This window comes from Branchiostoma belcheri, unplaced genomic scaffold (assembly GCF_001625305.1).
Source record: "Branchiostoma belcheri isolate BF01 breed outbred unplaced genomic scaffold, Haploidv18h27 scaffold19, whole genome shotgun sequence".
Classification (NCBI taxonomy): domain Eukaryota; kingdom Metazoa; phylum Chordata; class Leptocardii; order Amphioxiformes; family Branchiostomatidae; genus Branchiostoma; species Branchiostoma belcheri.
The window spans coordinates 749039-776404 of NW_017803379.1; the positions used below are offsets into that span (position 1 = coordinate 749039).

At 43.1% G+C, this 27366-nt stretch overlaps 2 protein-coding genes across 6 annotated transcripts in view; both read left to right on the forward strand.

Moving 5' to 3' along the window:
- LOC109467737 (activating signal cointegrator 1 complex subunit 3-like) overlaps positions 1 to 17989 on the forward strand; it is a 29138-nt gene extending 11149 nt beyond the window's left edge. The window contains exons 23-44 of the mRNA XM_019765788.1: positions 72 to 75; positions 588 to 808; positions 1170 to 1255; positions 1424 to 1590; positions 2060 to 2205; positions 6788 to 6908; positions 7514 to 7656; positions 8130 to 8267; positions 8674 to 8794; positions 9130 to 9262; positions 9486 to 9611; positions 9983 to 10094; positions 10483 to 10617; positions 10820 to 10875; positions 11246 to 11414; positions 11919 to 12070; positions 12276 to 12393; positions 15388 to 15499; positions 15930 to 16024; positions 16325 to 16485; positions 16813 to 16912; positions 17040 to 17989. Of these exons, the coding sequence (XP_019621347.1) occupies positions 72 to 75; positions 588 to 808; positions 1170 to 1255; positions 1424 to 1590; positions 2060 to 2205; positions 6788 to 6908; positions 7514 to 7656; positions 8130 to 8267; positions 8674 to 8794; positions 9130 to 9262; positions 9486 to 9611; positions 9983 to 10094; positions 10483 to 10617; positions 10820 to 10875; positions 11246 to 11414; positions 11919 to 12070; positions 12276 to 12393; positions 15388 to 15499; positions 15930 to 16024; positions 16325 to 16485; positions 16813 to 16912; positions 17040 to 17078 (2655 nt within the window). The 3' untranslated portion in view covers positions 17079 to 17989. The remainder of the gene's footprint in view (positions 1 to 71; positions 76 to 587; positions 809 to 1169; positions 1256 to 1423; positions 1591 to 2059; positions 2206 to 6787; positions 6909 to 7513; positions 7657 to 8129; positions 8268 to 8673; positions 8795 to 9129; positions 9263 to 9485; positions 9612 to 9982; positions 10095 to 10482; positions 10618 to 10819; positions 10876 to 11245; positions 11415 to 11918; positions 12071 to 12275; positions 12394 to 15387; positions 15500 to 15929; positions 16025 to 16324; positions 16486 to 16812; positions 16913 to 17039) is intronic.
- A 431-nt stretch (positions 17990 to 18420) lies between these two features.
- On the forward strand, positions 18421 to 27297 carry LOC109467856 (arylsulfatase H-like). 5 transcript variants are annotated; one of them, XM_019765962.1, is made up of 9 exons: positions 18421 to 18738; positions 22863 to 23041; positions 23261 to 23382; positions 23798 to 23923; positions 24397 to 25104; positions 25247 to 25310; positions 25530 to 25715; positions 25833 to 25867; positions 26260 to 27297. In XM_019765962.1, the coding sequence occupies exons 2-9, from the start codon at positions 22866 to 22868 to the stop codon at positions 26661 to 26663; spliced, it is 1821 nt and encodes a 606-aa protein (XP_019621521.1). In that variant the 5' UTR covers positions 18421 to 18738; positions 22863 to 22865; the 3' UTR covers positions 26664 to 27297. The 5 variants fall into 5 exon arrangements, with proteins under 5 accessions (XP_019621521.1, XP_019621520.1, XP_019621518.1 ...); XM_019765959.1 differs by lacking the exon at positions 25833 to 25867 and adding an exon at positions 18879 to 18971 and having other exon boundaries at positions 18423 to 18738; positions 25530 to 25750; XM_019765960.1 differs by lacking the exon at positions 25833 to 25867 and adding an exon at positions 18879 to 18971 and having other exon boundaries at positions 18423 to 18734; positions 25530 to 25750.
- The last annotated feature ends 69 nt before the right edge of the window (positions 27298 to 27366 follow it).

Sequence of the window (27366 nt, forward strand, 5' to 3'; positions counted from 1 at the left end):
ACTGGACTGCTCTGACATTAACACTTCTAGCATGTTACTGGACTGGACTGCTCTGACATAATCACTTCTAGCATGGTACTGGACTGCTCTTATGACTGACATTAACACTTCTAGCATGTTACTGGACTGGACTGCTCTGAAATTAACACTTCTAGCATGTTACTGGACTGGACTGCTCTGAAATTAACACTTCTAGCATGTTACTGGACTGGACTGCTCTGACATTAACACTTCTAGCATGTTACTGGACTGCTCTGACATTAACACTTCTAGCATGTTACTGGACTGGACTGCTCTGACATTAACACTTCTAGCATATTACTGGACTGGACTGCTTTGACATAATCACTTCTAGCATGTTACTTTACATTTGACATCAGGTACCCGTTTTACACCTACATGTAGGTGGAGTGAGGAAAGTCAGGTAAAGCGCATTTCCCAAGAACATACAATGTCTAGCCAGGAATGCCAGAAAAAATGGACCCCATGACGTCTCAATCTCATGTCCACTACGCTAGCCAGTCAGCCTTTCAACACACTAGCTATAATTCTTACTGCGCATCTACATATCTGTATTTCTGTATCAGAACTGCTGGACCTGCAGCCCCTCCCAGTCACCGCACTGAGGGACCCGTCCCTGGAGAGTCTGTACAACTTCACCCACTTCAACCCCATCCAGACCCAGATCTTCCACACCATGTACCACACCGACACTAACGCCCTGCTGGGGGCACCCACAGGATCAGGCAAGACCGTCGCCGCAGAGCTCGCCATCTTCAGAATCTTCCGAGAGTACCCCAAGACTAAGGTCTGCTACTGATTGGTTATAATTAAGGCCACACCAACTTATTCTGTTGGACATTGTAAGCAAAAATTCACAAGAGGTCAAGATTTGAGAGAGCTATGAGGAAAGCTTTTATAACTCCCTGACCCTTTTATCACTCCCTGACCCTTTTTGTGTTGATTTCTTAGGCTAGGAATACAAAATTTAAATTTAATTACAAATCTATGACAATTTCAGTTGTCAATCTAAGATTATCTGTATTCATATCAGTCCTGCATGAACAGAATGTTTAATCTTTTGTTTACAGTCTAAGTTGTAGCCCACTACTCATGATCATACACAGAATTTCAACTTAGTTGATACCGGTATATCTCCTATGCTTTAGGCTGTGTATATAGCTCCACTGAAGGCCCTGGTCAGAGAGCGCATACAAGACTGGAAGATTCGTTTTGAGAAGAAACTAGGGAAAAGGTAGGCAACTTCATTCATGTACAACTAAGTGTATGCTGCACATAGTTATATTAATACACAACAAAAAAACTAAATGCATTTTGATCCCAATATTCTCATGAATCCTTTGGACCCAAATATTATCATTACATGCCTTCATCACCCTTATTGTTTCTGTGTTAATACCAGGGTAGTTGAGTTGACAGGAGATGTAACACCTGACATGAAGGCGATCTCCCAGTCTGATGTTATCGTGACCACGCCGGAGAAGTGGGACGGAGTCAGTCGCAGCTGGCAGACGCGCAGCTACGTCAAAGCTGTCACACTTCTTATCATTGACGAGATTCACCTGCTAGGTGTGTTTATGTCATATATTTACATGTATTTGTTTGACTGACATGCATCCAAGGCAACCCAAATATATCCCCATGGTATTATTTTTTTCATAATTGTTTATGACAGGTTTATTTCACCTATTAATGACAGGTTATTTGACAGGGCTCCTTGCAGACATTTATTTCTTTATTTGATAGTCTTCGTTGTTATTTTCAGCAGCCAGCAGGATAGCTGCAGTCAGGATAGCTGCAATGTGGGATAACAAACCCATTCCCAATTCTGTAGGTGTGAGCAAAACCTGCCTAAATAAGGGACTGTTATTTAATTTGTGTACCAAATAAAGGGAAAAAATGATAGGCGATAATTTTTTTTTTCTGACAGCCTTTCTTTCCTACAGAGCAAGTCCTTCACAAAAATTATTCCTTATGATGTACACCAGAATTCTTCAGTTTCTATGATTATAGTACCTGACTTTTTTACTATTTCCAGGTGAGGACCGTGGTCCAGTGTTGGAGGTGATTGTGTCGCGTACAAACTTCATCTCCTCGCACACGGACAGGTCCGTCAGGGTGGTTGGACTGTCCACCGCGCTCGCCAACGCAAGGGACCTCGCAGACTGGCTCGGGATAAACCAGGTTTTTATTTATTTATTTATCCAGTTGGTAGAATGTTCACCTTGCATTCAGCAGATCATGAGTTTGATCACTACCAGTGGACTAGCCCCCAGCTGTAGTGTTTGCAGTTCTGTGTGGCCCAAGGGCTACAGAAATGGAGAAGGAACTATTATGTAACAGTTACAATATTAGAAAAATGTTTTCCATGATTTGTTTGGGTATTATATTGTATCATTATTTATCACTGTACCTGAGGCATTTTCCTCACTCCACCTAGGTGTACTAGTAAATGGGTAGTTCTATTAAACATAACTTCAGTAGGGGAGTTAAAAGAAGGCAGAATGTAAAGAATGGGCTCTATCTTTCAATACTGTGCCCCATACAAAGTGGATAACAAACCACTGCCTCTACAGCCTCATAAAAGCTATTGACCTACATTTTGTACCTTCTAATCCTGACACTTTGGAGAAGATCAGAAACAAAAAAATTTAATGACAATGCTCAAATAGATAGATATTCTGTTACCAACTACACTTAATTTTATAGACAACACTTAGTAAAGGTACATACAAAACTATTATACCAAATTCATTTAGAGCTACCCAGAATCTGTAATACATTATTTACATTCCTTCTAAAGTAAAATTTTACAGTGTACTTTGGGGTTAATTCATGTGCTTCTGTCAATCATTTTACACTAGACTAAAGAAAAGGTAATGTCCAACTGCCATGTGAATGTGTGGTGCAGTACACTTACGTTCAGACGATCCTGCATCTCATTTTGTGTCCATCTGCTGAGCACTTTGATGGGTATCACACGGACTGTTCTTATGCCATTTTTCCATCCCGAGCTCCTGTGTTCTGTAATAAGCTTGGTAGAACCTGTAGCTAACTACTGTGGATCTGACTGTCCTTGCTTTCTTCAGGGTTGACATTTGTTATGTCCTAGTACCATGCCATCTTTGGAGTAGGTTTGTCCATCTCAGACAGTTCAGGGTTGTCGTTGCCTCGGAGATAGATGGTGTCCAGGTTAGCCTCCCTGTCATGTGTTGCTAGTGGATGGGTGCCTTCCACCTGCATCACGCGACCAGCTCCATGTGTATTGGTTGCCGTGGAGGACTCTTCTCCCATCTGATTCAGCCTTGCAGATGGTGGTGCTTCAGCCACTGCTATGACAGATCCCCCCTGTCCATGGCCAGACACACTGAACACGGCCATCTCCAAGTCCTGCCCCCGCCGATCGTCAGTTGCCGGGGCCAGTGCCACAGGAGCATTGCTTGGCCAACCAAATGTCTCCTTCAGGGCTCTTCGGAAATCTGCCATCCTGAAACTGTAGACAAGGGAGTTGACCATGGAGGACAGAGTCGTGTAGAGCAGCACAACTATTCGTCTGGCGACAAGCAGGGGAAAGATTGCCTGGGCTTGTTTTGCAACTGCCCGAGTGCCTAGCACAGTCAGGAACAGAAAGGCTCCAACCCACACTGCCAGGGTTATGACATGAGGGGCCAACTTTTTGAAGGCCGTGGTCTGGTAGAGCCACAGGTTACGGTTTTCATCCCTCTCCTGTTGTTTTCTGGCCTCCTTGAAGATGAGGAAGTAGGGGATGACCAGGAGAAGGTAAGGAAGGAAGATGAGCAGCAGGGCCAGGATATTCAATCCTCTCAGGATATTTTTTACAGCAGTGTCTGGGCCAGTGCTATCATGATGGCGAAATGTGGAGGAACCACACTGCAGGGTTGTGTCGGAATTCTGCAGTCCTTTGATGACTATGTAGCCAACGCCGTTCAGCAAGGACAAGCCCTTGATGACGAGCACGCCAACAACCACGCGCTTTGTGGTGACTTTCTGGTGGTAGTGCAGGGGGTGGCAGATGAAGTAGTACAGTTCGACTGCCATCAGGAGGAACGTGCCGCCCATAGCTGTCACCAAGAACCGGAGCCCCTGCACCCAGCACGCCGCCTGACTGTTGCTGTCATCTGTCTGGAAAAGGACGTAGATCTCAGTAGGAACCAGACAGCACATGAAGACGATGTCGTAGGTTGCCAGGCTGCAGCGTAGGTAGTTGCTTGCCTTTTGGAGATACTCCTTCCTGTAGACTAAGTAGATGAGCAGCAGGCCACACCCCACAGCCGCCACCAGGCTGAGGATGAGATATGTGGTTTGCAGACCGCGAGACGTCGGATCAGCAGATACGACACGATCCCAAGCCAAAAACTGGTCGTCTTCTGCCATTGTTGTTTCAGTAACAATCTACTGACAGTCAACTTGTTTATCGCAGAGAATGTTCTGATTTTGGTAGGCGTAGCTCACGGTGGATAGATATAGAAGGGACGAGGCAAACAGAGACAACCTTTTGCCAGAAAGCGCTGGATGGAAATGAATGAATAGAATGAAGAGTGAGTCAATGGAAAAATGTCTTGGGGAAGAGAATGTTACTAATTCCCACCCAAGGTATGGACCATTCCCCACGATAAAGCCTCATTCATGCTGCTGACGTCAGTCTCCTTTCAAGAATTTTTAATAAGTTTCGTAACAGGGCTGATGATCTGCATCATGTAAGGGGAACGTCACTTTTTATTAAAATACAGCCCTTTTTCACTTGGAGTCTAAGGAACAGACAGTAGGGCCATCAAAAATTAGACACACTAACTTTTAAGTTCTAGCTCTGTACTGCAGGTATAATGCGTTAGAGAAATCATACATGGGAAACAGTAATTAGCAAAAAAAATAGCTACAGGCAGCCATTTGCACAGTCTGAAACAACTTGTTGGCATGATTTGTTCTAAGAAATGCCTCAGTCATGACTTTGGTCATGCAAGGTAAAGAAGCTATATTGTTTACATGGTAGTTGTAAAGTGGTCAATGCTTCATAGATTTGTAACCTTTTCATGTAAGAGGAGGATCACTTTTGACTAGAATACAGCCCTGCCATGTAATTAAAAAGATATCCACATCAATAACTGTTGAAGACAGATTTGTAATGCAAAGTATGCTGAGACTGGATATTGCATGCAGCAGTGATGTGTTCTGGACAAAAGGATATAAATGTTTGGGATAAACTCATCGTAATATCAAGTGGTGCAGGTTTTGGATATTATAGGACATCTCAGTCTGCAGTTATTAGACATGATTTGAGTGCTACTCATAACAAAAGCCCTAATTAAAATGGCAGAAATAGTATGCATTCTGGCCCCAAGAAAGGGCACATGGAATTTGTTTCATAAACATGAGATAAATGATAAATTGCATGTAAGAGTATTGTAACAAGTTAGAAAAGGACCCAAATGATTGTGGATATAACCAGTAGCAAAAGAGTAGAATTTACGTACAATTAAAACTTTTCCTATCTCTAGTAATGGCTTGTTGTGATCATCACATAAAAAGGAGCCTGTTCAATAGCTAACCACTCTGGATCTCTGACTGTCTTTGCTTTCTTCAGGGTTGACATTTGTTATGTCCTAGTACCATGCCATCTTTGGAGTAGGTTTGTTGATCTCGAACAGTTTAGCTACGTGTTGGTAAGGGTTGTCTTGGAGATAGATGGTGTCCAGGTAAGCCTCCCTGTCATGTGTTGTCTGAGGATGGGCGCCCGCATTTTTCTCCCCGAGCTGCTCTGTAGATGGTGCTGGTACAGGGAAGCTGTCACGGTGGTGTTGTACTGGAGAAGTGTTGGCTATGTCCTGTCCTTGATTGTTTGGAGGTGGTGCTGGTTCTCTGTGTACGTCTGCTCGTACCGTTAGGCTGTGGGGATGCATGGGAGGCCCGCTTGCCGTCTTCCGTCCTTTCTGTCCAGGAGGTAGTCTCTGCTCTGACTGTGTGTCTGATGACTGGAGAGATAGTGTGGAGGGGGTACCTTCCGTCTGCGTCATTTTGGAGGCGCGACCAGCTCCGTGTGTATTGCTTGCCTTGGAGGAGCCCTCTCCTATCAGAATCAGCCTTGCAGATGGTGGTGCTTCAGCCACTGCTATGACAGTTATCCGCTGTCTACGGTCAGACACACTGAACATGGCCATCTCCAAGTCCTGCCTCCCCCGATCGTCAGTTGTCGGGGCCAGTGCCACAGGAGATACTCCTTCCTGTAGACCAAGTAGATCAGCAGCAGGAGACTGGATATTGCATGCTGAGGTGATGTGTTCTGGACAAAAGGATGTAGATGTTTGGGATAAACCCGTCAAAATATCAAGTGGTGCAGGTTTTGGATATTATATTATCTCAGTCTGCAGTTATTAAACATGATTCTAGTGCCACACATAACAAAAGCCCTGCTTAAAATTACAGAAATAGTATGCATTTTGGCCACAAAAAAAACATTTTCTTGTGTATTAGCTGATTCATAGGGTTAACAAAGGACACATGGAATTTGTTTCATAAACATGAGATAAATGATATATTGCATGTAAGAGTAGCATCTCAGAAAAGGAGTCAAATGATTGTGGATATAATAGTGCACCAGTAGCAAAAGAGTAGAGTTTACTTACAATTAAAACTTTCCTATCTCTACTAACGGCTTGTTGTGATCATTAGATAAGAAGAAGATGTTGAAGAGGATAAGGGTTGTTTTAGAAATGAAAAAAATTGAACTCCCTTCTGGTGTTGTTCCCAGCTTGGCATGTTTAACTTCCGTCCGTCCGTGCGCCCTGTCCCGCTGGAGGTCCACATCCACGGGTACCCCGGCAAGCACTACTGTCCCCGCATGGCTACTATGAACAAACCGACATTCCAGGGTAAGTCTGACATACTGTGTTTGTATTGTACAAATGGTTTAAGGCATAATATTCCAGTTTTGTACAGATATTTGATATATGTCTTAAAATATGTCTTAACAATCACACATTTATGAAATAATACACACAATCACACATTTGTGAAATTATGTACAGACAAATATTTAGGTCTGGCACTTTTAGGTTCTGTACAGTAAGTATATTGCTATATGTCCTGAAACATTTAACAATCACACGTTTATGAAATCATACAAGCACAAATTTATGAAATCACTTACAAATTTTTAGATCTATTAAACACTTTCAAGTTCAACTACCAATATGATGTCTGTGGTCATGACATGTCATGTGAACACCATATACATCTATGGTGATCCTGGACACTCACAGTTGACTCAGTTACTCAAAAAACAGTTACGCTAGCAACTGGATATGATTTTCCAAAAAGTTGCTTGAGTATACTAACTGTTTTTTGGCATATCTTATTACCTGGATGTCTAACCTTCATCAAAGTAACCAGTCTGAAGCATGTGCTTACAGTTGACTCCGAGATGTTTGTAACCAGACTGAAGCATGTTTGTTTGTTTGTTTGTTTGTTTGTGCAGCTGTCCGCACCCACTCCCCTCAGAAGCCTGCCCTGGTGTTTGTGTCATCACGGAGACAGACCAGACTGACTGCTCTGGACCTGATCGCGTTCCTGGCTGTGGAGGACAACCCCAAACAGTGGCTGCACATGCCGGAGAATGAGGTCAGTCTCGCAATAGGAATCATTTGAGGTGTCATTTTTTCCTAGCACTATTATAGAGTGGAACTCACTGCCAGCAAGTACAGTTGGGGCATCATCATTAGATACAGTTAGATGTGCAAAGGTTGGGTGTAACACGTTGTTCAGTGTATATACTATGTACATGTAGCTAGCTGCTGCCACACTGCGTACCTGCAAAGCTGGTACCAAAGGGTAGTTATACTGCATGGCTATACAGGTACAGATACAGATTTAGCAGTGTCTATATGGTGCAAACAGTATAAATGTAAGTGACCCTACTGCTTTCCCATGTGGATCAAGTTCCGTCAAGGGTGGTTGCAGGTTGAATTCCTTTGTTCAGATGTATGGATGAGGTTCAAGTATGGTTATGTTTTCTTTTGCTCTATAATTTGTGTGTGATGTGATCCAGTTGGACTCCAAAGTTGTCTGAATTTGACCGAGTCATTTTTCTCCAGATGGAGGCAGTGATCGGCCATGTCCAGGACAACAACCTGAAGCTGACCCTGGCGTTTGGCATCGGCCTGCACCACGCTGGCTTACACGAGAGGGACAGGAAAACTGTGGAGGAACTGTTCGTCCACCAGAAGATTCAGGTAAGAACATGGACAATGAATTAGAATGTTTAGCTTTGAGCATGGACACTAAGAACAATGAAATGTAAATTGAATTTTTAATTTCATTTCATAGATTGTAAGACTTATCTTTCTTCCTAATGTATGTAATCTGATGATTTTATTGTATAATTTGCCCTTTTTCTTTCTTAAGTTAATTTTGTTGTATGATTTTCTTTCATTTGTCAATCTTCTTTGCTTATGTACAATGCTAGCATTCTCATATTTTAAGTTCTGGGGAAGAAATACCAGCTAGATTTTTGGCCCCATTCTGTTACCATTTTTTCATATGCAAATAATAACTAAGTAAATAATGTAGAAGAGTGTCATTGTAAATGACTGCTCCAAGAATTACCCTTCATCTTCTTTGTGTTGTTCTCATGTTCAGGTGTTGATAGCCACCAGCACGCTGGCCTGGGGTGTTAACTTCCCTGCACACCTGGTCGTGGTGAAGGGCACAGAGTACTATGATGGGAAGACATGTCGCTATGTGGACTTCCCTATCACTGGTGGGTGTATTTATTTATTTATTGATAATGATACAGCTCATTACACGAGTCAGCACAGGTAGTAGAGACTGGTAACGGCTGTCCCTAGGTTGGCAAGCTTTTTTTGTCTTGGCAGCACCTATTCCTTCAGTTTCAAAAGTCATAGTACCATACAATTCAATCTTACAATGTGTCCATGACAGATCTAGAAAGCGAGGAATTGGATAGATCATGATAGACTGGAATGAGACTTGTACATGACTCTGAACAAAAACTAGATTGTGATTGTACTCATTTTAGAAAAAACAATGAAACTTTACAATGAAAGCATATGAATCAGTCTTTATTTTGTCTAGATGTACTACAGATGATGGGGAGGGCAGGCCGGCCCCAGTATGATGACCAAGGCAAGGCTGTCATCCTGGTACATGACATCAAGAAACACTTCTACAAGAAGTTTCTGTATGAACCCTTCCCCGTGGAGTCCAGGTAACAAGTATTATCAGGCTGTCTAGTTTTCAACTGGCACACATGGCAATTACAGTGTGACAGTGCAAAGAAAAGGAAACAGAGAACTTAAAATAAACAGAGACCTTCAAGGCACAATACAAATGTATTAGGAGATTTTCCCGTAAAGCTATGCAAAGTGAAGTGAATGCTGTATGAATGAATGAAGACTTTAAGTTATTGTTTTAATATTTTACCCTCCCAGCCTGTTGTCTGTCCTTGCTGAGCATCTGAATGCAGAGATCGTAGCTGGAACCATCACGTCCAAACAAGACGCCATGGACTACATCACATGGACGTACTTCTTCAGGAGGCTCGTTATGAACCCCAGGTTCGTTAAAAAGCATCTCACATACATCTCATCAGTACTTAATGAGCAGCAGTCCTTTGAGTCTCTGTAAATGTATTGTACATGTATTGTGCTGTTGCCCCTTTACTTATATGACATTCCCAGTGACTGTGTAGTCCCTGTCCTTGGTGCTGAATGACATTCGTCTGTGTGTATGGTCACACAAATATCATTATTTTGTTATCAAAATGTTCAGAACTGAACCTGTTTCAGTGTAGAGAAGTCTGGGATGAATTGTGAACTTTCCTTCCATGTAATTAAGTGTGTAACACCCATAGTTTTTCCCGATGCAAAGTGCACCTATGCACCAACACCGATACATGATGAAACAAAATGTCCTATCTTCCGTACAGTTACTATGAGCTGGAGGATGCTGACCATGACAGCATCAACACGTTCCTGTCAGGGCTGGTGGAGAAGGCCCTGTTAGACCTGGAGTCCTGTTACTGTATTGCCACTGCAGAGGTTTGTTTGTAGGCACTCTTTATTCTGATCAGCATAAATACTAAAGACCTGGTCACATTTGCCATATACATGAACAGTGTATTACATGCAGGTTTGCCACAGCATATTGAGGGCATTCTTGGAACATTGTGGATTTTTTTGTACAAAATTCATTTATCATGAGGTTCAATCCTTCTAGGTAAGGAAGTAATACTTTGGATGTCTATGTTGTGCAGGTTGATAGAATGTTTGTGGATAAGGGGAAGATTGACAGGCAGAATGACAGGTGGTCAGACACAGGAAATGGCTTGGAACATAGGAATTTAAGAATTTAGGAAGTAAGGATTGCATGAGAGACCAGACAATACTTCCCAGAAGTCTGAAATCTCAGGCTGTTTTTCCTGTTCAGGACAACCGTGGAGTTGAGCCCCAGACCCTGGGGAGGATTGCCTCCTACTACTACCTGAGTCACTACACTGTCAAGATGTTCAGGGACAGGATGACTCCAACAACGACCCTGAAAGATCTCATCACTCTTCTCGCTGTGAGTAGAAATCCAGCTTACAAAACAAGTCTTTGGGAAATGTATATTTTAATGGTGAGTTAATTGGAAACGTGATATTTGTGGGGTTTTATAGCTAATCTGTGGAAAACTGAAGGCCTAACCTTATATCCATACTATTGTGGTAATGATGTACCCTGCTGTCTTTTCTCAGTTTGGTTATTGTGACTTTTGAACATTTCAGGACACCAAGGAGTATGCAGAGTTGCCTGTTCGACACAATGAAGATGCACTCAACAGGTAAACTTCCACATATCACAATGTTGGCCCATCTGTGAAAAAATATACTTCTGGTACTATGCTGTACTTTATTCCAACACAACGGTACACAAGGATCAAATTTTCAATGACCACTGTCATCTTTATCAGGATAAGAAATGACCACTTCCGAACTTAATCTGCAAGATTTATGTAAAACATGATCTTATTCACACAAAACTTTACGGATGCGTGACGTCAGCAATTGGTCAAATGTGCCATGCAGTGCCAAATACAAATATTACAAGGCCATGCATTACATGTACTTGCAGGTCTGGGTATCTGTACATGTTAGTCACATATGCCATGTCTCAGCTTTAATGTATACTAATATGTTTTGTTTTCTGTTCAGTGAGCTAGCGAAGCACCTTCCCATGGAGGTTGACCCGTACAGCTATGACAGTTCCCACACCAAGGCCCACCTCCTGCTGCAGGCTCACTTCTCCCGGCAGCAGCTCCCCAGTACTGACTACCTCACAGACACCAAGTCTGTCCTGGACCAGGCACTCAGGATCCTACAGGTCAGGACTTCTAACCTTCTACCTGCTGATGTAGTGGTTCATTTAACAGTTTTGTGTTACAAGCTTATATATAGGCAGAAGAAAAATGATTAAACCACAGTATTACCAAGAAAGGCCAATATACTACTTGATAATCTATTCATTGCAAAACTACATGTACAGTATGATGGAGTAGCTTATGGCTTTAAATTTTTGCATGTTAAAGAACCAAAGGTACCTATGCTTGGCTGGGAATGTAAACAGTAGCAAAGCTGCATTGAACTACTCACTACTTGAAAAATCATTGTGCTTTGCTACAATTAAGGATGGCTGCTTTATCTTTATCACAATGGTTTGTTGAGATGTGGATATACAGGTACCGGTAACAAGTGCCTGTGAAGCTGGTGTGTTACTCTGATGAGCACTTATAGTTATACTGGCTATACAGATACATCTGATACAGAAGTACTGCTCTTCATATGGGTTCACCTTTCCCCTATACAATGTTCCTTGCTTTCTATCCAGGCCATGACTGACGTGACAGCTGATGAGGGCTGGCTGGTCCCCACCCTGTCCATCATGCAGCTCATACAGATGTCTGTACAGGGCTGCTGGGCTAATGACTCCAGCCTGCTCAACCTGCCACATGTACAGAGACAGCATCTACAGTGTTTCAGGTAAAATATATCATGGGTCTATCACTACAAATAAGAACCATCCAAACACGCATATATTCACAAAATTTGTCATGTATTACCTTTCATGAATCAATAGTCATAACCAGTACAGTGTATAAGATTTCTTAAACAGAATTTTGTATCATTTATCATCATTTTTTTCGATGTTAAGAATTTTGTCTAATTGACAATCTGACATGTACAGGAGCAGAAATGGCCGACCCATCCAGTGTTTACCTGAGCTGATGGCAGAGTGCAGGAAGGGACCTCACATCCTCCGTAACATGCTGCAGGATTCTCTCAGTCAGCAGCAGATAGAGCAGGTTAGTACGGGACCATCAGATACAGCTCATCTCTTCAGCATTGTCACTTTTGTGAGGAGAAACATATTCACCAGACATCATCATCATCATCATCGGTCGGCTGCAACGCAGGCGATCACAAGTCCATTCCACGACCGCCGGTCAGCAGCCAGCGCAGCAATGTTGTCAGGGCTCAGGTCACCTTCCGTGTCCCCCAGCATGTTCTGGATGTAAGTCAGGTAGCTCATCCTCTGGCGCCCAGGACGCCTTCTGCCGTGAGGTGGGACGTAGAGGGCGTAAGACCTGAGTGGCTCCTCTACTGGCATCCTCAGGGCATGTCCAATAAAGCGCAGTTGCCGCTGCCTCACTCTGAAGATCAGAGGTTGTGTGTTTGTGGCTTTGTATATTTCACGGTTGCTTACGTGGTCTATACGTTTGATGTTCAGCATGATTCTGAGGCAAGATGTAGCAAATGAGTTAATCTTGTCCTCCATGTCACGTGTTAGCACCCAGGTTTCGCAACCGTACAAGAACACCGACACACAGGTTACATTAAAGAGCTTGATCTTTGTGGCAGTGGGGAACGTCGGGTTTCTCCAGATCTTTTGAAGTTTCCAGAAAGCGGTCCAAGCGAGTGCCTTCCGCCTGGCCAGGTCGGTCTTACTGGATGCCATCATTGATCCTAGATATCTGAAGTCTGTTACATGTTTGATGGGCTGACCATACACTTCCAGTGGCGGCTGTGGGTTGCAGTTGATGGTCATGTATTCGGTCTTAGGAACACTTATGACAAGACCTAGTTGTTTTCCTGCAGTAGCCATTCTATTGAGTTGTGATTGCGCCTTAGGTATTGATGCCTCAAGCAGAGCGATGTCGTTAGCGAAATTTAGATCGTTTAAGATTTTGGCTGGGTGCCTACTTGACTGGCGAGGGTGTGTAACTACACCAGAGCAAGTATCCTCAATGGATTTCTTCATCAGATAGTCCACAAGTATGATGAACAGGAAGGGGGCAAGGACATCCCCTTGTAACACCCCTGTGGTGACTTGGAACGGTTTTGTAATGTTGCCATCCACCATAACAGCACTTTTTGAGTTGTTGTAGAGTACGCTAATGGCGTTGACGATAGTGACCGGAACACCATAGTGGCGAAGAACAGCAAACATAACATTCCTGTTGATGGAATCAAAGGCCTTTTTGAAGTCTATAAAAGTAACTATAAGTGACAGTTGGTGGGTTTGGAAGGCTTCAATGATCCTGCGGAGAATGTGTACTTGCTGCGCACAGCTTCTACCTTGACGAAAACCTGCCTGGTTGTTTCTCAGAATCGGGTCTACGTGTTCCCTTATCCTTGTCAAAAGGATTTTGTTGTATACTTTAGCTGCTATGGACATTAGGGAGATACCTCTATAGTTGGTCATGAGGCTGAGGTCCCCCTTCTTAGGTAGGGGAACGATGACATTAGTAGTCCATTGCTCTGGAGGAGTAAGTGTTACAAAGACTTCGGAGCAGAAAGCGTGTACAGTTCTTGCCATTTCATCCCCACCCCCTCTTAAGGCTTCTGCAGTGATTGCACAGTCCAAGCCAGGGGCTTTGTTGCTTTTCATAGTTTTGATGGCATTGACTGTTTCCTCGAGTGTGGGTGGGTCGACACAGATGGGAAGATCCATGTCGGCAGGTGGAGGGAGGATAGATGTTTGTGGTCCGCCATCATTGTTCAGTAGGTGAGAGAAGTACTGACTCCATTCCGTCAGAAGCTCGCTATCGCTAGATGGAGGGGTTCCGTCTCGCTTCTTCACCTTTACATTGGCTTTCCTGTTTTTGCCTGAGAGTTCATTGATGATCCTCCATGTGGAGATGTGATCACGTCTTTTGTCCGCTTCTTCAAGGGCATCTATTTGTTGTTGTGTAAAGGCAAGTTCATCGTGCCTATAGGACTCGTTTAGGCTCGAGTTGAGTTGCCTCCATATCTCTTTGGTGCGACGGGTCCTTGCAAGCAGATATTTCTTCTTTGCCGAGTCTCTCTGCTCACGTAACTCCAGGTCTTGTCTGATACCCAGCTGGGCATTCCACAGGATTTGTGTTTTCCCACCACCTTTTCCGCTGTCTCTGCTACAGCCTTCTCCCACTGGGCATACCTCTCGGTGATTGGTGTCGTAGCATCATCACACTGAAGGGCCCTGAATCTGTTTGAGAGTTTGGTCTGGAATTCTTCTTGTACTCGGGGTTCTCTTAACTTCCTCCAGTTGAACCTAGGTCTCCGACATGGTCTCCCCTTGGAGGTACGGAGACTGGTAGTGAGCACTATACTCAGGATACGATGGTCTGAGTCCAGTTCTACTGAGTTATACGCTCTACAGTTTCGTAGTGAGTTCACCCACTTGCCATTTATTAGAATGTGGTCAAGCTGGTGGGTGGAGCCACCTGGATGCATCCAGGTCCAAAGGCGCTTTCTAGGTTGGGGGAATCTAAACTGTGCTGGGCGGAGCTTGTGATCTTGACACAGATTCACTAGGCGGTCACCGTTGTCATTTGTCTCGCTATAAAAGCAGTGGGGGCCAATTACTGCAGGGTGGGCTACATGGCTGTCATGGCCTATTCTAGCATTAAAGTCACCAATGACAAGGTGCTTGTCATGCTTCCTTGCAGACTCTACTTGATCTTTCAATGAGTTGTAGAAGTCGTCTTTGTCTGTTGAACTGGCAGACTCAGTCGGTGCGTAGATGACCGGACACCAGACACTTCAGCTCATGGGCATGTTTTCAAACTACATTTCTAGCTGATCATGGAATGTTACACACTATTGAATACTATGGTCAGTGTAATAACTGCCTTTTGGCACATGACTGGTTGTCTTACATTGAACAGCTCACCTAATCATCATGCACATCTAACTCCAGGTATAGTGGCTGTCTTACTTTTAAAAGACTGTGTCTTTCCAACAAATACCTGTACTAAATGTTTTCCTCTCCAAATATGTTACCTTACTGTTCTCTATACATAAAAATACTGCAGGTGTGGAAGGTTGTGCAGCAGCTCCCTCTGGTGGATGTTGCCATGAGTGTAGTTGGCTGGTGGGAGGACCACCCAGACCAGCAGCAGACCAGGCCTGTCACCGTCACTGCCAGTAAGTACACACTGCCAAACACTGGAGATAGATACATGTAGCTCCACTGGTCAGCCATTTGTGAAAATATAACTATAAGTAACAAATTTGTCAAACACGTTTCAGCTAGGTCTATTATCAGATCGCCTGTCTTGTCCGTTGTAATTTTTAATTTTGTATGCAAACTCTTTGCAATTTAGGGAGTCTTATAAGTCTGTAAGGTTTGCTTTTTGTCGTCATGACTAAAGAATTTCATCAATTTCACAAACACTACATGTACATCAGAAATTGTTCTAAGTCAGTCTGTCTGTCAGATACAAATAATGTAATTCTATTAAGGAGACAGTTGAAGACAGGTACTGTTCATGATCAGTTGGTGACAATGATTGTAAATGTTGTTGAATTCTATACACTGTATGTTTTCATGCAATGGTTCTTGCCTGATTGACAGGTCGAAGAAAGACTGACTCAGAGTGGATGAAGGTCCATGCTGACCAGCAGTATGTGCTACAGGTCAACCTGGCATGTCTCAACAAGGCTGGCAAGGTATGGCCACTTCTGTACTCTCCATACACCCAACAAACATTCAGTTCCTACATAGTTTAACAAATATAGAGAATGCTGTCACATGTCATTTAGATGTACAAATTCAAATTAACCTGGCAACTTCCAGCTTTAACCATCCAACATGCCATAGTCATATAGTCATAGTCATGTGAGTATAAACACTCTATATGACAGTAAGAAGCAAAAAATTAACTTTGAAATACCTTTAATACCTTCAGTGGTAATCACCCTGAGTTTGTACTGTTTTGTAGACTAAGTTTACTCCCCGTTCTGCCACAGAGGAAGGCCCATGCACCACGGTTCCCTAAGGCTAAAGATGAGGGTTGGTGGTTGGTGCTGGGAGACATGGACAAGAGAGAACTGCTGGCCATGAAGAGACTGGGTCCTGTCAGACAACAGAGGGTTCCTCTGGCCTTCTACACACCCGAGGCAGTCGGCAGGTAGGTTTGTAGGAAGGGCACGGCCACCTTCAAACTGACAAGGAAATTCTTAAAGAATATTGTACATTATGTGAGTCATTGTGATACATGTACATGACATTGTAGTATGATTACAAAACAAGTTATTCTATGCCTCTGTTGTCTGCAAAAAAAAATTCAGTAACCTTACACCAAAAGGATGATTCCTACAATATGCATGTATTTCTGGATGCTGGTATTTAGGAAAGCTTTATCCTATACAAATGTAAGCTCATGTACATGTACATTTATGCCATTTGCATTAGCTGTACAGATTACTTGTGTTGATGCCACCTTGTGTTTGGTTAGGTACCTCTATGTTCTGTACCTGATGAGTGACTGTTACGTGGGACTGGACCAGCAATATGACCTTGCCCTGGAGGTCATCCCAGCTGACATTCAGACTCAGGTAACATTTTGTCAATTTTACTCGTTATCTCTCATTCTATCAAATAACTCATTACTCAAGAAGGCAAATACCCTTGAGATCGTTCACGTAAATGAGTGACAACTTTTCTTGTTCTGTTCTATTGTAGGTGAACTCAGAGGTTGCTGGTGACAGCCTTTTGGAGTGATCACCCTTTGCAATGATAACTGCAATATGGACTTTCATGACAAGCAAGTCACTCATTACCAAAAATGTAAAATGTCTGCTTCAGCCTTAAATGTCCATTTGTCATTAATGTACATATTGTTCAAAGATAGTACAGAGGATGTCAAGATATAGCAGAGAAAAAAAATTTACTTTAAGACTGATTGACACTGGATTGTATGTATTTTGGAAGATAAAGAATCTGATATAATAAAGAGTGCCTCTTCTTCGTAACCCAAAGGTTATGTTAGAAAGACAATGAATGGAAACATGTACACAAAGTAGAGGTACCGTGGTTAACAAAGTTGGTGGAGGGAAAAATGGTAAAAATGCATCCGTCGAAATGAATTGCATTTCTGGCACAACTTACAAACCTTTTCGATCCCTTGGATTGGGCCCAAATTGGCCTGCCATATGGTAGTTTCCTTGGAAAAAATGACTTTAAGACAAAGCAAGGATCACTCCATGACATAACGGCAGGCACAGGAATAGTTTTCCATCCCCCATTGCAGTACATATTACGCCTTTGGATTGAGCAAACAGACTAGTTCAGTTCAAAATTCCAAACTATTCAAATATGATAGTGGGCCTAAACAAAGTGCCAAATTTCCTGAAAATGTTGAAGTTGGAACCTGTTTAAAGTTACTGTTGGATGAAATCAAGAAATCAAGAAGATAAAAATATGACTATACTTTGAAATGAATTGTCACATAGGGAAGATACCATCACCTGGAAGAAGGTATGTAATGGTGTATTTACACACTCACAGGTGACACTTGCAAATCTGTTAAATATGCCTTTGTGCCATATTAATGTAAGACCTTAATATATATGATATGCATAAATGTGTTACATTTGTCGTCACAAAGAGCTTGCATAGCAATAAATACATGTATGATGATTACATGGCTTTTTATATTGTGGTGTTGATGATGTTTCTTCCTTCTTTATATTAACATTTTCATTACTAGTACTACCCTACTATTAACGTAGCTGTATATGATGGTTTCATAAGAGAGTGTTTGCTAAGTCAGCTCTCATAATTCAAAATCTTCAAGAAAAACGCCACACTCAAAACGATGTTTTGAACACCTGGCATACCTCAGGGAGAACGGATTGCTAGATCTTAATAGATTTACATTACATTTACATGTCTTGTGGTACCTTACAAAATATAAGAGTTGATGTTAAATCGACTACTCTAGACCTAGTTATTGTTCCTTGCTACAGCTGATAGTCCAGATGATGTTTTTCCTGGCGCTTCCCCCCACCTTTCAATCCTCGCACTCCGCCGTCAGTCGCTCCCCTGAAACGTACCGATGTCGGGGTCACGCACGGTTGGTGACACGCGATATGTACCCGGTCGCAGTAAAGGTGAGAGGGAACCGGTGCGCTATTTATAGACAATCCGGTCTTACGCGAACAACATTGCCCGGGCCATGGGGCAAACCACCGGGCCACGGAGGTATCCACATACCAGTGGTGAAGCCGTGTGCACAGATAATCAGCACCTGGAAGCTGATTTGCCACACACAAGCGGTTCCGGCAACAGCTTTGCGTGCACACTCGCAGGTTACTAGTATTTCTCTCCTTTGCCTGTACGTGCGTATGGTTCTTGGGACGACATTTTCTTCTCAGGGTAGGTGTGTACTCGTCCTCATACCTTTTTAATCAAGCTGAAAATACAGGATTTATAGTAGTATCAGGGTCAATTTGACGCGATCCTTGTTCAATGAATATGTGCAGTTTGACCTAATTCTGTAACTACTCTCACTGATTTAAGGGTGCTGCCACTCTTCACCGTAGCTGTGCAACGCCAAATTGTGTCACAAAAATCGGCTTCCTGACGTGAAAACGTTGTATATCGTCGTAAGCGGTAGGTTCTAGCCTCACTGAAAATTGTATGACAATTAATTCCTACGGTGAGCGTGGCTCAAGCTCAGTATTTGAAGGTAGGATATATTGAGGCCGGACGTCACATGTGAGATTACTCTAGTGTTCAGAACTTGTTCCGTGACTGTATAATACTAGTAGTATGGTATGTGAAAAGATTTCACCTTTGAAATGTTTCTGTTACGTTTCAAATATAGACTGATTTGTTATGAAAACTTCACAGTCAGGTAACAAAATAAGGTGCAACCCTTTCGCCATGACATTAATAGCTCTACACGTGGTTTTGCCCCTTTCATTGTACCTTGTGTTCTAGTTCTGCTATCTTTATCACTGTAGAAACGTTAACAATACGATGTAGCTTGGTCTGTGCGCACGTTGACTCTATCCAGCGAAAGTCGCACCTATTCAAAGTGGGTTACTGGGTTGCAGTCCGTGCAAAATGAACAGGTAAACACAACACCTGACCATGCTGACAGGCCTGGAGATTTATTGTACTGGAGACCGATGGCTGTGGTATACAAGAGATTTATTTTTCTGAATACTTGTATATGCCGTAGTTAAATGTCAGGTGTGTGTCCTGCACATTCTCACATTCCGTTCGCCACGTTAATTGTCACTAGGCGAAGGGTTGCTCACGAGGATTAAGGGTGGGTGTTTGTGTGACCTTTGTTCATACTGACCCCAAGTCCAGGTCGTGAAGGTCGCTTGAGCTAATCACATCGATCATGTTTATGGAGTGTCACAGGACAGGTTACACGACAATCGTCAATATTTGTTCCTATCCCAATGTTTTTATATGTTTTCCGGCTTTATACAATACTGTAACAGGTATACCAGTATTTTATATTTAATTGTGATCATGATAGTTTCACAGACAATCAAAGAGGCATGACAGTACGCGGGTACATATGGTTTGTTGTGTATACGTGTGTGTAATTTACCGGATACGTATCTGATATACAATGCCAGTGCATTATATTCTGCTATAATTAACTCATATTAGTCGTCTTTCAATTTTGCCTAGTGCACTTTTTCGAGTTCTTATTGGCCTTTTTTCCTCATACAATAACAAACTCGTGAGAACTGCTGATCTGTTCATAAAAACACAGAAAAACAGGTAAACTGGGTGAAACGCTCACGTTACAAGGTCCAAACAAACACTGAAGTCATATGTTTTGCGCGATTGAGATGACTTTGTTTCCTTTGCAAATTGGCGACTGTGGCGTGGCACTAACACAGGTATCACAGCCATCCTACATGTAGTATAATATATGCTCCGCACATGTGCTTCAATAGCCCAACTTGAGCCTGCGGCTGCCAATAGTGATAGGCACGGTAAGTTTGCTATTAGGCTTACATATACTTCTAGTCTTGCATTGACCATGCATTGACTTATCTGAGAGGTTTAAGAAAATTCTCACTGCCTGTTTATTACCATGGAACCCAACCCATTCCGGGTCCAACCCGCTTCACTGATGGCTTCAAGACTTATCAGAATATCGAAAGTAGGGCATATGAAGAGTTATCTTACGTCCTCACTTCCGTGTGAAGTTTTGTGAGCGTGTATGTGTATGATCTTAGAGGGATAAAAACTGTATTTCACTCTATGAGGTCATTTCATACCTGAAGATAAGGCAATGAAAGTGAAAGATTGTAATACATGTAATACACGAGTAATGTACGGCATTGATAGAACGAAATCCGCATAGTAGGTAACAACTTTCCATTTTCGATATCGAACTCTTGCTATGCTAAATGTCTGCCTCATCATAACGTTTATCGCTAACATTTATGTGTCAAAAAGCTAGTATAGTCAGTTCATCCAGCAACTTTCCATGGTTTTCAGACAAATACACAGCATGGCGAATAGTTAACAATGCTTATCAAGGGTATATTCCATCAACTTTTGCTCACCGTGAGAAATCATAAAATTTATTTATTCATTTATTTATTCCACATTTATGATTAATAACAACAGGAAAATAACATGTGCCTAGTCTGACTGTAGCAGTTGTTTCAAAGTTTACGACCTTGGCGGCGCCGTAACATTAAAAACAGACCTGTAGGTTAGAAACACAAATACTCCTAACTAGGTGAAAGGTGGTCCCCGCGTGCACTGTGTACATAATCCGTCTGGTATATATAGTTCATTGACACCGACTGTCGCATGGCGCGCTGCCAAAGCTAGGTGCTATAGACCATGTCTGTGGTGTAATCTTTGCCCATTTTTGCAGACAACAGTGCATGCAATTGCGAGTATAAGTTTGCATGTAAATTTTCTGTGAAACTAGGGACTTTGTATCTGTAGCAAGTAAAGCAGCACTAAACGTCATTAACCTTTCCTAGTTGTCGTATACCTGTAAATGAAGCCTGGTAAAATTATTCATATTACATGAACTTGAAAGCAACTGACAGAAAAAACAGAAACATTTAACGAAACGTTAACCTCAGTTGAATAGAAAATCTATCTGTCACTTTTAACACAGTTGGCAGCAGCAGAAGGAATTGGAATTTATGGTACCATGGTACCTCTAACCTTTCTTTGTCTTCGGTGGCATTTTCTGTCTGCAACCCGTCGGCTTAACCACGAGATATTCTAGCTCGGCTTTCTCGGCGTATTTTCACTCTTTACCTACTTAAGCGGGGTGCATCGTACTAGTACTAGTGTATGCTTTTTTATATCAGAAGTGTCCCAACTGTGGTAATTCCCACGCTATAACGCCATCACGAAAGAGCTATTAAACTAAACCATAAAAACCGTCAGATTTGTTTCCAGTTTGGGCACAGACCAGTCCGCGTCCCCTTAAGTATGTTTGCAGCTCTCCTGATATTGTGAGAAGCCTGCCGGGTTACTTATTAGTGTGTCTTCAGGCCGTATATAAAGGCAGTCTATCTATCAATATCTCACTCGGGCAGTCTATCTACCAATATGTTAAGGCAGTCTATCTATCAATATGTCATTGCGGTATATCTATCAATATGTCAAGTGGACTTGGGGTTGCTTTGGCTGGATAGATCGATGTTGCAAAGAGTGACGTAGGGCTGAAATTGCCGCTTAAAACTGTATAGCAACAAGAACGGACTGTTGTGCCAAGTCGCCCGTATTCCTCCTAACTGTACGAACACAAAAGCCTCTGGAACTCGTCAAGGTCAGGTTCGGTCGGAGCGCAACGCCCGCAGATACGACTATAGTGCAACATGCACCACATAAAGCCTAAAGAAACAACATTAACAGTTGTGTAGCCCGTTATAACTTATAGTTGTGCCAAATCAAATTCAAAGCCTTCAGAACTATATTGGCTAAACCTTGCATGTGGGCTCGCTTATTAAGCTATGTCGGGGCGCAACGCCCGGAAACACGACTATAGTGCAACATGCACCACATAAACCATAAAGAAACAAAATTTAACAGTTGTGTTGCCCGTTATAATTATAGTTGTGCCAAAGCAAATTCAAAACCTTCAGAACTATATTGGCTAAACTGTGTAAGTAGGCCTAAGCTATGTCGGGGTACAAAGCCAGGAAGCGCCACTGTAGAGCAATATGCACCATAGAGAACCTTTATAAGCGCGGACTTTCTGTCTTCAACGGTAAGTAACGGTGCGAACCTTCTATACCGTGCGTGCTTTAGTCTGAGGCCAGCTACTGATACAACTTAAGTCCAGTGTGGAAGATTCAGTGAATTCAGAAACTTTTCCGCTCCGTTTTCTTCAATGGGAGGCAATAGCGGTGCCGACATCCTGGTTAGCTATTCCACCACTGATATATTTGTCACGATCCAAAACCTCTGCTGAAAGCGCTCTTGTTCTCTTGTTTGTTGATTTGTCTGTCAATCATTTATGACAGATTTATCAATTTTAAATTCGTCTTTCAGACAATGCTGTATGCCTTTTCGATGAGTCGTCGATGGAGTCGTCTCTGGGCCGCCATCTTGTTTCTGACGACATTTTGGACTCTGACACTTTCAGACGACAGGAGGCCAAACTTTGTGTTGTTTATGGTAGACGACCTTGGCATTGGTGATGTCGGCTGTTTTGGCAATGACACAATCAGGTAAGAAAGTTTATATGTTTCATCCCTATAGCGTACTTCTTTATCTCCTTGTACAAATAAGCAACACACTTTACTTTATTTACGCAAAGACGCTGCAAGTGTTAGCTATAGTGAAAAAAAAAGGATATAAAATTTTCTTTTGAAGGTATCTATATCATACCAACAATTTATGATCTTGTCAACATGTCAGACATTATGTTTTGTCGTTGAACCCTACAGAACGCCAAACATCGACAGAATCGCGTCAGAAGGCGCTAAGCTGACCCAACACCTCACTGCGGAGGCGATCTGTACTCCAAGCAGGGCGGCGTTTCTTACCGGCAGGTATCCTGTAAGGATGGGTGCGTCAATAGTTATTACTGTAAACTATTATTAGCATGTTTTAAACATATGATGAAATTTTAATATTGACCATCTTTGAAGCAGATAACAAAATGAAAGTCCTTGTAGGTTTGATTTACCGTTCTGTTTGCATGCGAGGAAAGAGATAAATGATGACATCTTGGTGAACTTGATGAACTAATTTAAATGTAATCTCCAAGCAGATCTTTCGGTGGACGCAAAGACAGTATCGAATTGTCCAGACAGTATCCATTGGCCAGACAGTATCCATTTGCCACTGTCTGGCTAATGGATATTGCCTGACGACATTTATACTGTCTTTGCGGCGGCCGAAACTTCTGCTCGGAGATTAATTTGAATGCACCGTGCGCGGAAAGTAATTGTGTAACATTGACTTGAAACCTGCCCTTCCAGGCATGGCCGCTGGTGGGCACAACTGGCGGTACTTTCCGTTTGCCGCCGGGGCAGGAGGACTGCCTCAGAACGAAACAACCTTTGCGACCTTGCTGAAAGACGCTGGGTACTCTACCGCTTTAGTAGGTGCGTGTGTAACAACGGTCTTACTCGTTGGGAATGCCAATTCGGAGGGGGGGGGGGCAATGACCTTGAGATCACTGCCAAGTGGGCAATAGAGCGTTTAAAATCACGTGACTATGACGTACATTGGCTAATGTTTAGAGTATCAATCTCCTTCTACCTCAGTATGAATGTAGCCTCTACCAGGCTTCGGGAAGCGGCTGGAAAGAGTAGAATTTAGAAATTGGATAAATAGACATATGATATGCCAGGGGAGTTTGTCCGCGCTAAGAGAACAGTTTGTCTGACCAATTTCTATTCTTTCCTGCCGATTCCTGAAGTCTGATAGAGGCTAGTATGAATGCTCTAACTTTGCACGTTTAGAATAGAAGTTATTGAAATAAACCAGTCATTCATTCATACATATAGCGCACTCCGCCATAGAATATGGTCTTTAAACGCGTGTCGATATATCGATATGTTTTCTCTTCAAACAGGAAAGTGGCACCTTGGACTCAACTGCAAGACAAGCGATGATCACTGTCATCACCCGAACAGGCACGGGTTCGACTTTTTCTTCGGCACTCCGATCACGAACTTCCGAGAGTGCGCGGAGGGAGCGGACACCATGTATGTCAACACACTCGCATACAAACGCTCGCGCAACGCCTGTATCGCTCTCTTCGTCGCCAGTCTGGCACTTCTCGTCTTGAAAGTCCTGGGGACGAACAAGATGTCGTGGAAGACCGTATTTGCGTTACTTCTCTTCGCGCCTTGTTTTTGGATCCCGTCCCGATTTTTCTTCTCCCATCGCCTGCGCTGGATGAACTGCATCCTCATGAACAACAGCGAGCTCGTGGCGCAACCGTTCGACCTCCAGGATGACCTGACGCCGCGTCTGCTCGCCAAGTCTTTGAACTTCCTCAGGGAGAACCATGACCGCCCGTTTCTCCTGTACCACGCCTTCCTGAAGGTGCACACGGCGCTGTTCGCCACGGAGCGGTTCCGCGGGCGGAGCCGACACGGCCCGTACGGGGATAACGTGGAGGAGATGGACTGGGCGGTGGGGGAGGTCCTGAGGGAGATTGACAGACTCGGACTGTCCGAGAACACGTTTGTGTACCTGTCGTCTGACAACGGAGGACACCTGGAGGAGATCACACCAGAGGGCGAGGTGCACGGTGGATGGAACGGCATCTACAAAGGTACGTTCATAATTCATAATTTCTTATACATCATGGGGAACTTTTTCGCTATTAATGCTATTACATTCAAGCGCCTAGCTAAATGTTACATTACAAAATGTCGTGAAATCCATTAACTTTTGACTCGTGTTTTTATTTTCAGGTGGAAAATCCATGGGAGGTTGGGAAGGAGGCATCCGTGTGCCGACTGTACTGCGCTGGCCGAGGTCAGTATTTACGCTATACGTAATCGCAATTGTCTTTTCGTGCATGCATGTGTGTTCACAAGGAGTTCACGTCAACCATCGACATATATGTGTGTGTACGTGCGTGTGTGCGTGTGTGTTCGTTCATATGCGCAGAAAGTAATGGGTAATGCCTGATTGGTTGATTGATTATCGAGCCATTGATTGATTAATTAGATATTGATGATTTCTACCTCCCAGACAAGTCCGGCCCGGTACGGTCATCTCTGAGCCCACCAGTATGATGGACGTGTTCCCGACCGTTCTGACGCTGGCCGGGGCGGCAACTCCCGGGGATCGCGCCATAGACGGACGGGACCTGATGCCGCTGTTAGCCGGGAACAGGACGGTGACGGAGCACGAGTTTCTCATCCACTACTGCGGGCAGTCCCTCACCGCAGCGCGGTACAGACCGTTAACAGGTAAGTCCCTCACCGCAGCGCGGTACAGACCGGCAACAGGTAAGTCCCTCACCGCAGCGCGGTACAGACCGGCAACAGGTAAGTCCCTCACAGCAGCGCGGTACAGACCGGCAACAGGTGAGCGTTAGCGCTGCAGTAAACACACGTATCGCCAGAGGGGTTCATTCCGATAGAATGATTCATTTCTAACCTTGACTTTGCCCGAGTTCCCGTACTGTCCTGGATTTAAATTATCTAAATCAACACCGTGAGATATGGATTAAAACAGCTGAAACACAGATTGAAGTAGGTTAACAGAGACAGAAACAGTAATCTAATATTTCATAATTTCTGCTGAGACCTCTCCAATATCGCTGACGAAAGGTACCTGAAACGCCTGGCCGTTTCCAAATTCATTATCCAGGTGCTTCTGTAACTGTCTTTTGGCGTGTCTTGCTACCTGGATGCCTTAACCTTAATGCCTTAATCGACGTAGTAATTTATCAGTTTTCCTTTCTTATCATTTACAGGAAACTCCGTGTACAAGGCTCACTACATGACGCCTATCTGGGACGAGGGAACAGGTGCATGCTACTCCGCGTTCGGCTGTGGTTGCGAGAACAGTTGGGTCCACTACCACGACCCGCCTCTACTCTTCGACATAGCGAAGGACCCCTCCGAGAGTAAACCTCTAACGCCCAAGAACGAGCCCAAGTTTGCACAAATAGTGGCGAACATCAGCCGAGGCGTGGAGGCCCACAGGAAGACTCTAGTTTCAGTCGAGAGCCAGTTTTCTCTCCGTAACGTGTTGTGGAGACCGTGGATGCAACCATGTTGTAATTTCCCGTACTGCTCTTGTGACTTGAATGAAACTTCGCCTACCCTGGAGAATCTGCCTGTGTACGAGCAGACCTCGTCGTTCCCAGAGTCGTAGACTTAAAGGGCTGGGCTTATGTAAATTGAAGAAGAACGTTACACAATTTCATATTTTACACCAAAACAGTATTTTTAAAATGACGCATTTATTTCAAGTCAAATCCCAGAAATTGCTGCATATATTTGTAATGTTACATTGTAACCCTGTTTTATTATGTAAACACATGTACTGTGTACAGAGGCTAGATCATATTGCCTTGTAATGGCCTGCAAGAAATTGTGATATTTCTTAATTTTATGATGATCCCATGGTTTTTTTAGTTACCAACCAAAGTCAAGTAGAATTGTTTGATGAATGGAAATTGAGTTTTGTTATTTTATATAGGAAATTAATACTCTTCTCAGGTAGGTACTGTTATCATTATTGTTTTGGAATACCATATAAAAACAGCAAACAGGGTCAAGTTAATCATGATTTTGCTACCTACGCAGTCATTTGTGGACACTAATAGTTGAAATATTCAACGTTTTAACGTTTCACTAAACAGATTGAACGAATAGCGATAAGTTATATAGAGAACATCGTATGAATGTCCTTGGTAATATAAACTGTCAAGCGGCGGGTTTTAAAATTTTAATGGGATTTTTATATCATTATACAAGGATGAAATAAAATCATTTCGTATTTAGTATAGCAGTTTGTGCATTCTTTTTGTGCAAAAGAGAAAACGTAGTAAGAATGCCATTTTTCAGCGAGGTTG

Excerpts from the sequence above, each read along its gene's own strand:
- LOC109467856 (XM_019765962.1), top strand. The coding sequence starts at position 22,866 with ATGCTGTATGCCTTTTCGATGAGTCGTCGATGGAGTCGTCTCTGGGCC. Across the intron at positions 25,311-25,529 it reads ACTGTACTGCGCTGGCCGAG|ACAAGTCCGGCCCGGTACGG; the intron begins GTCAGTATTTAC and ends TCTACCTCCCAG. Across the intron at positions 25,868-26,259 it reads GCGGTACAGACCGGCAACAG|GAAACTCCGTGTACAAGGCT; the intron begins GTGAGCGTTAGC and ends TATCATTTACAG.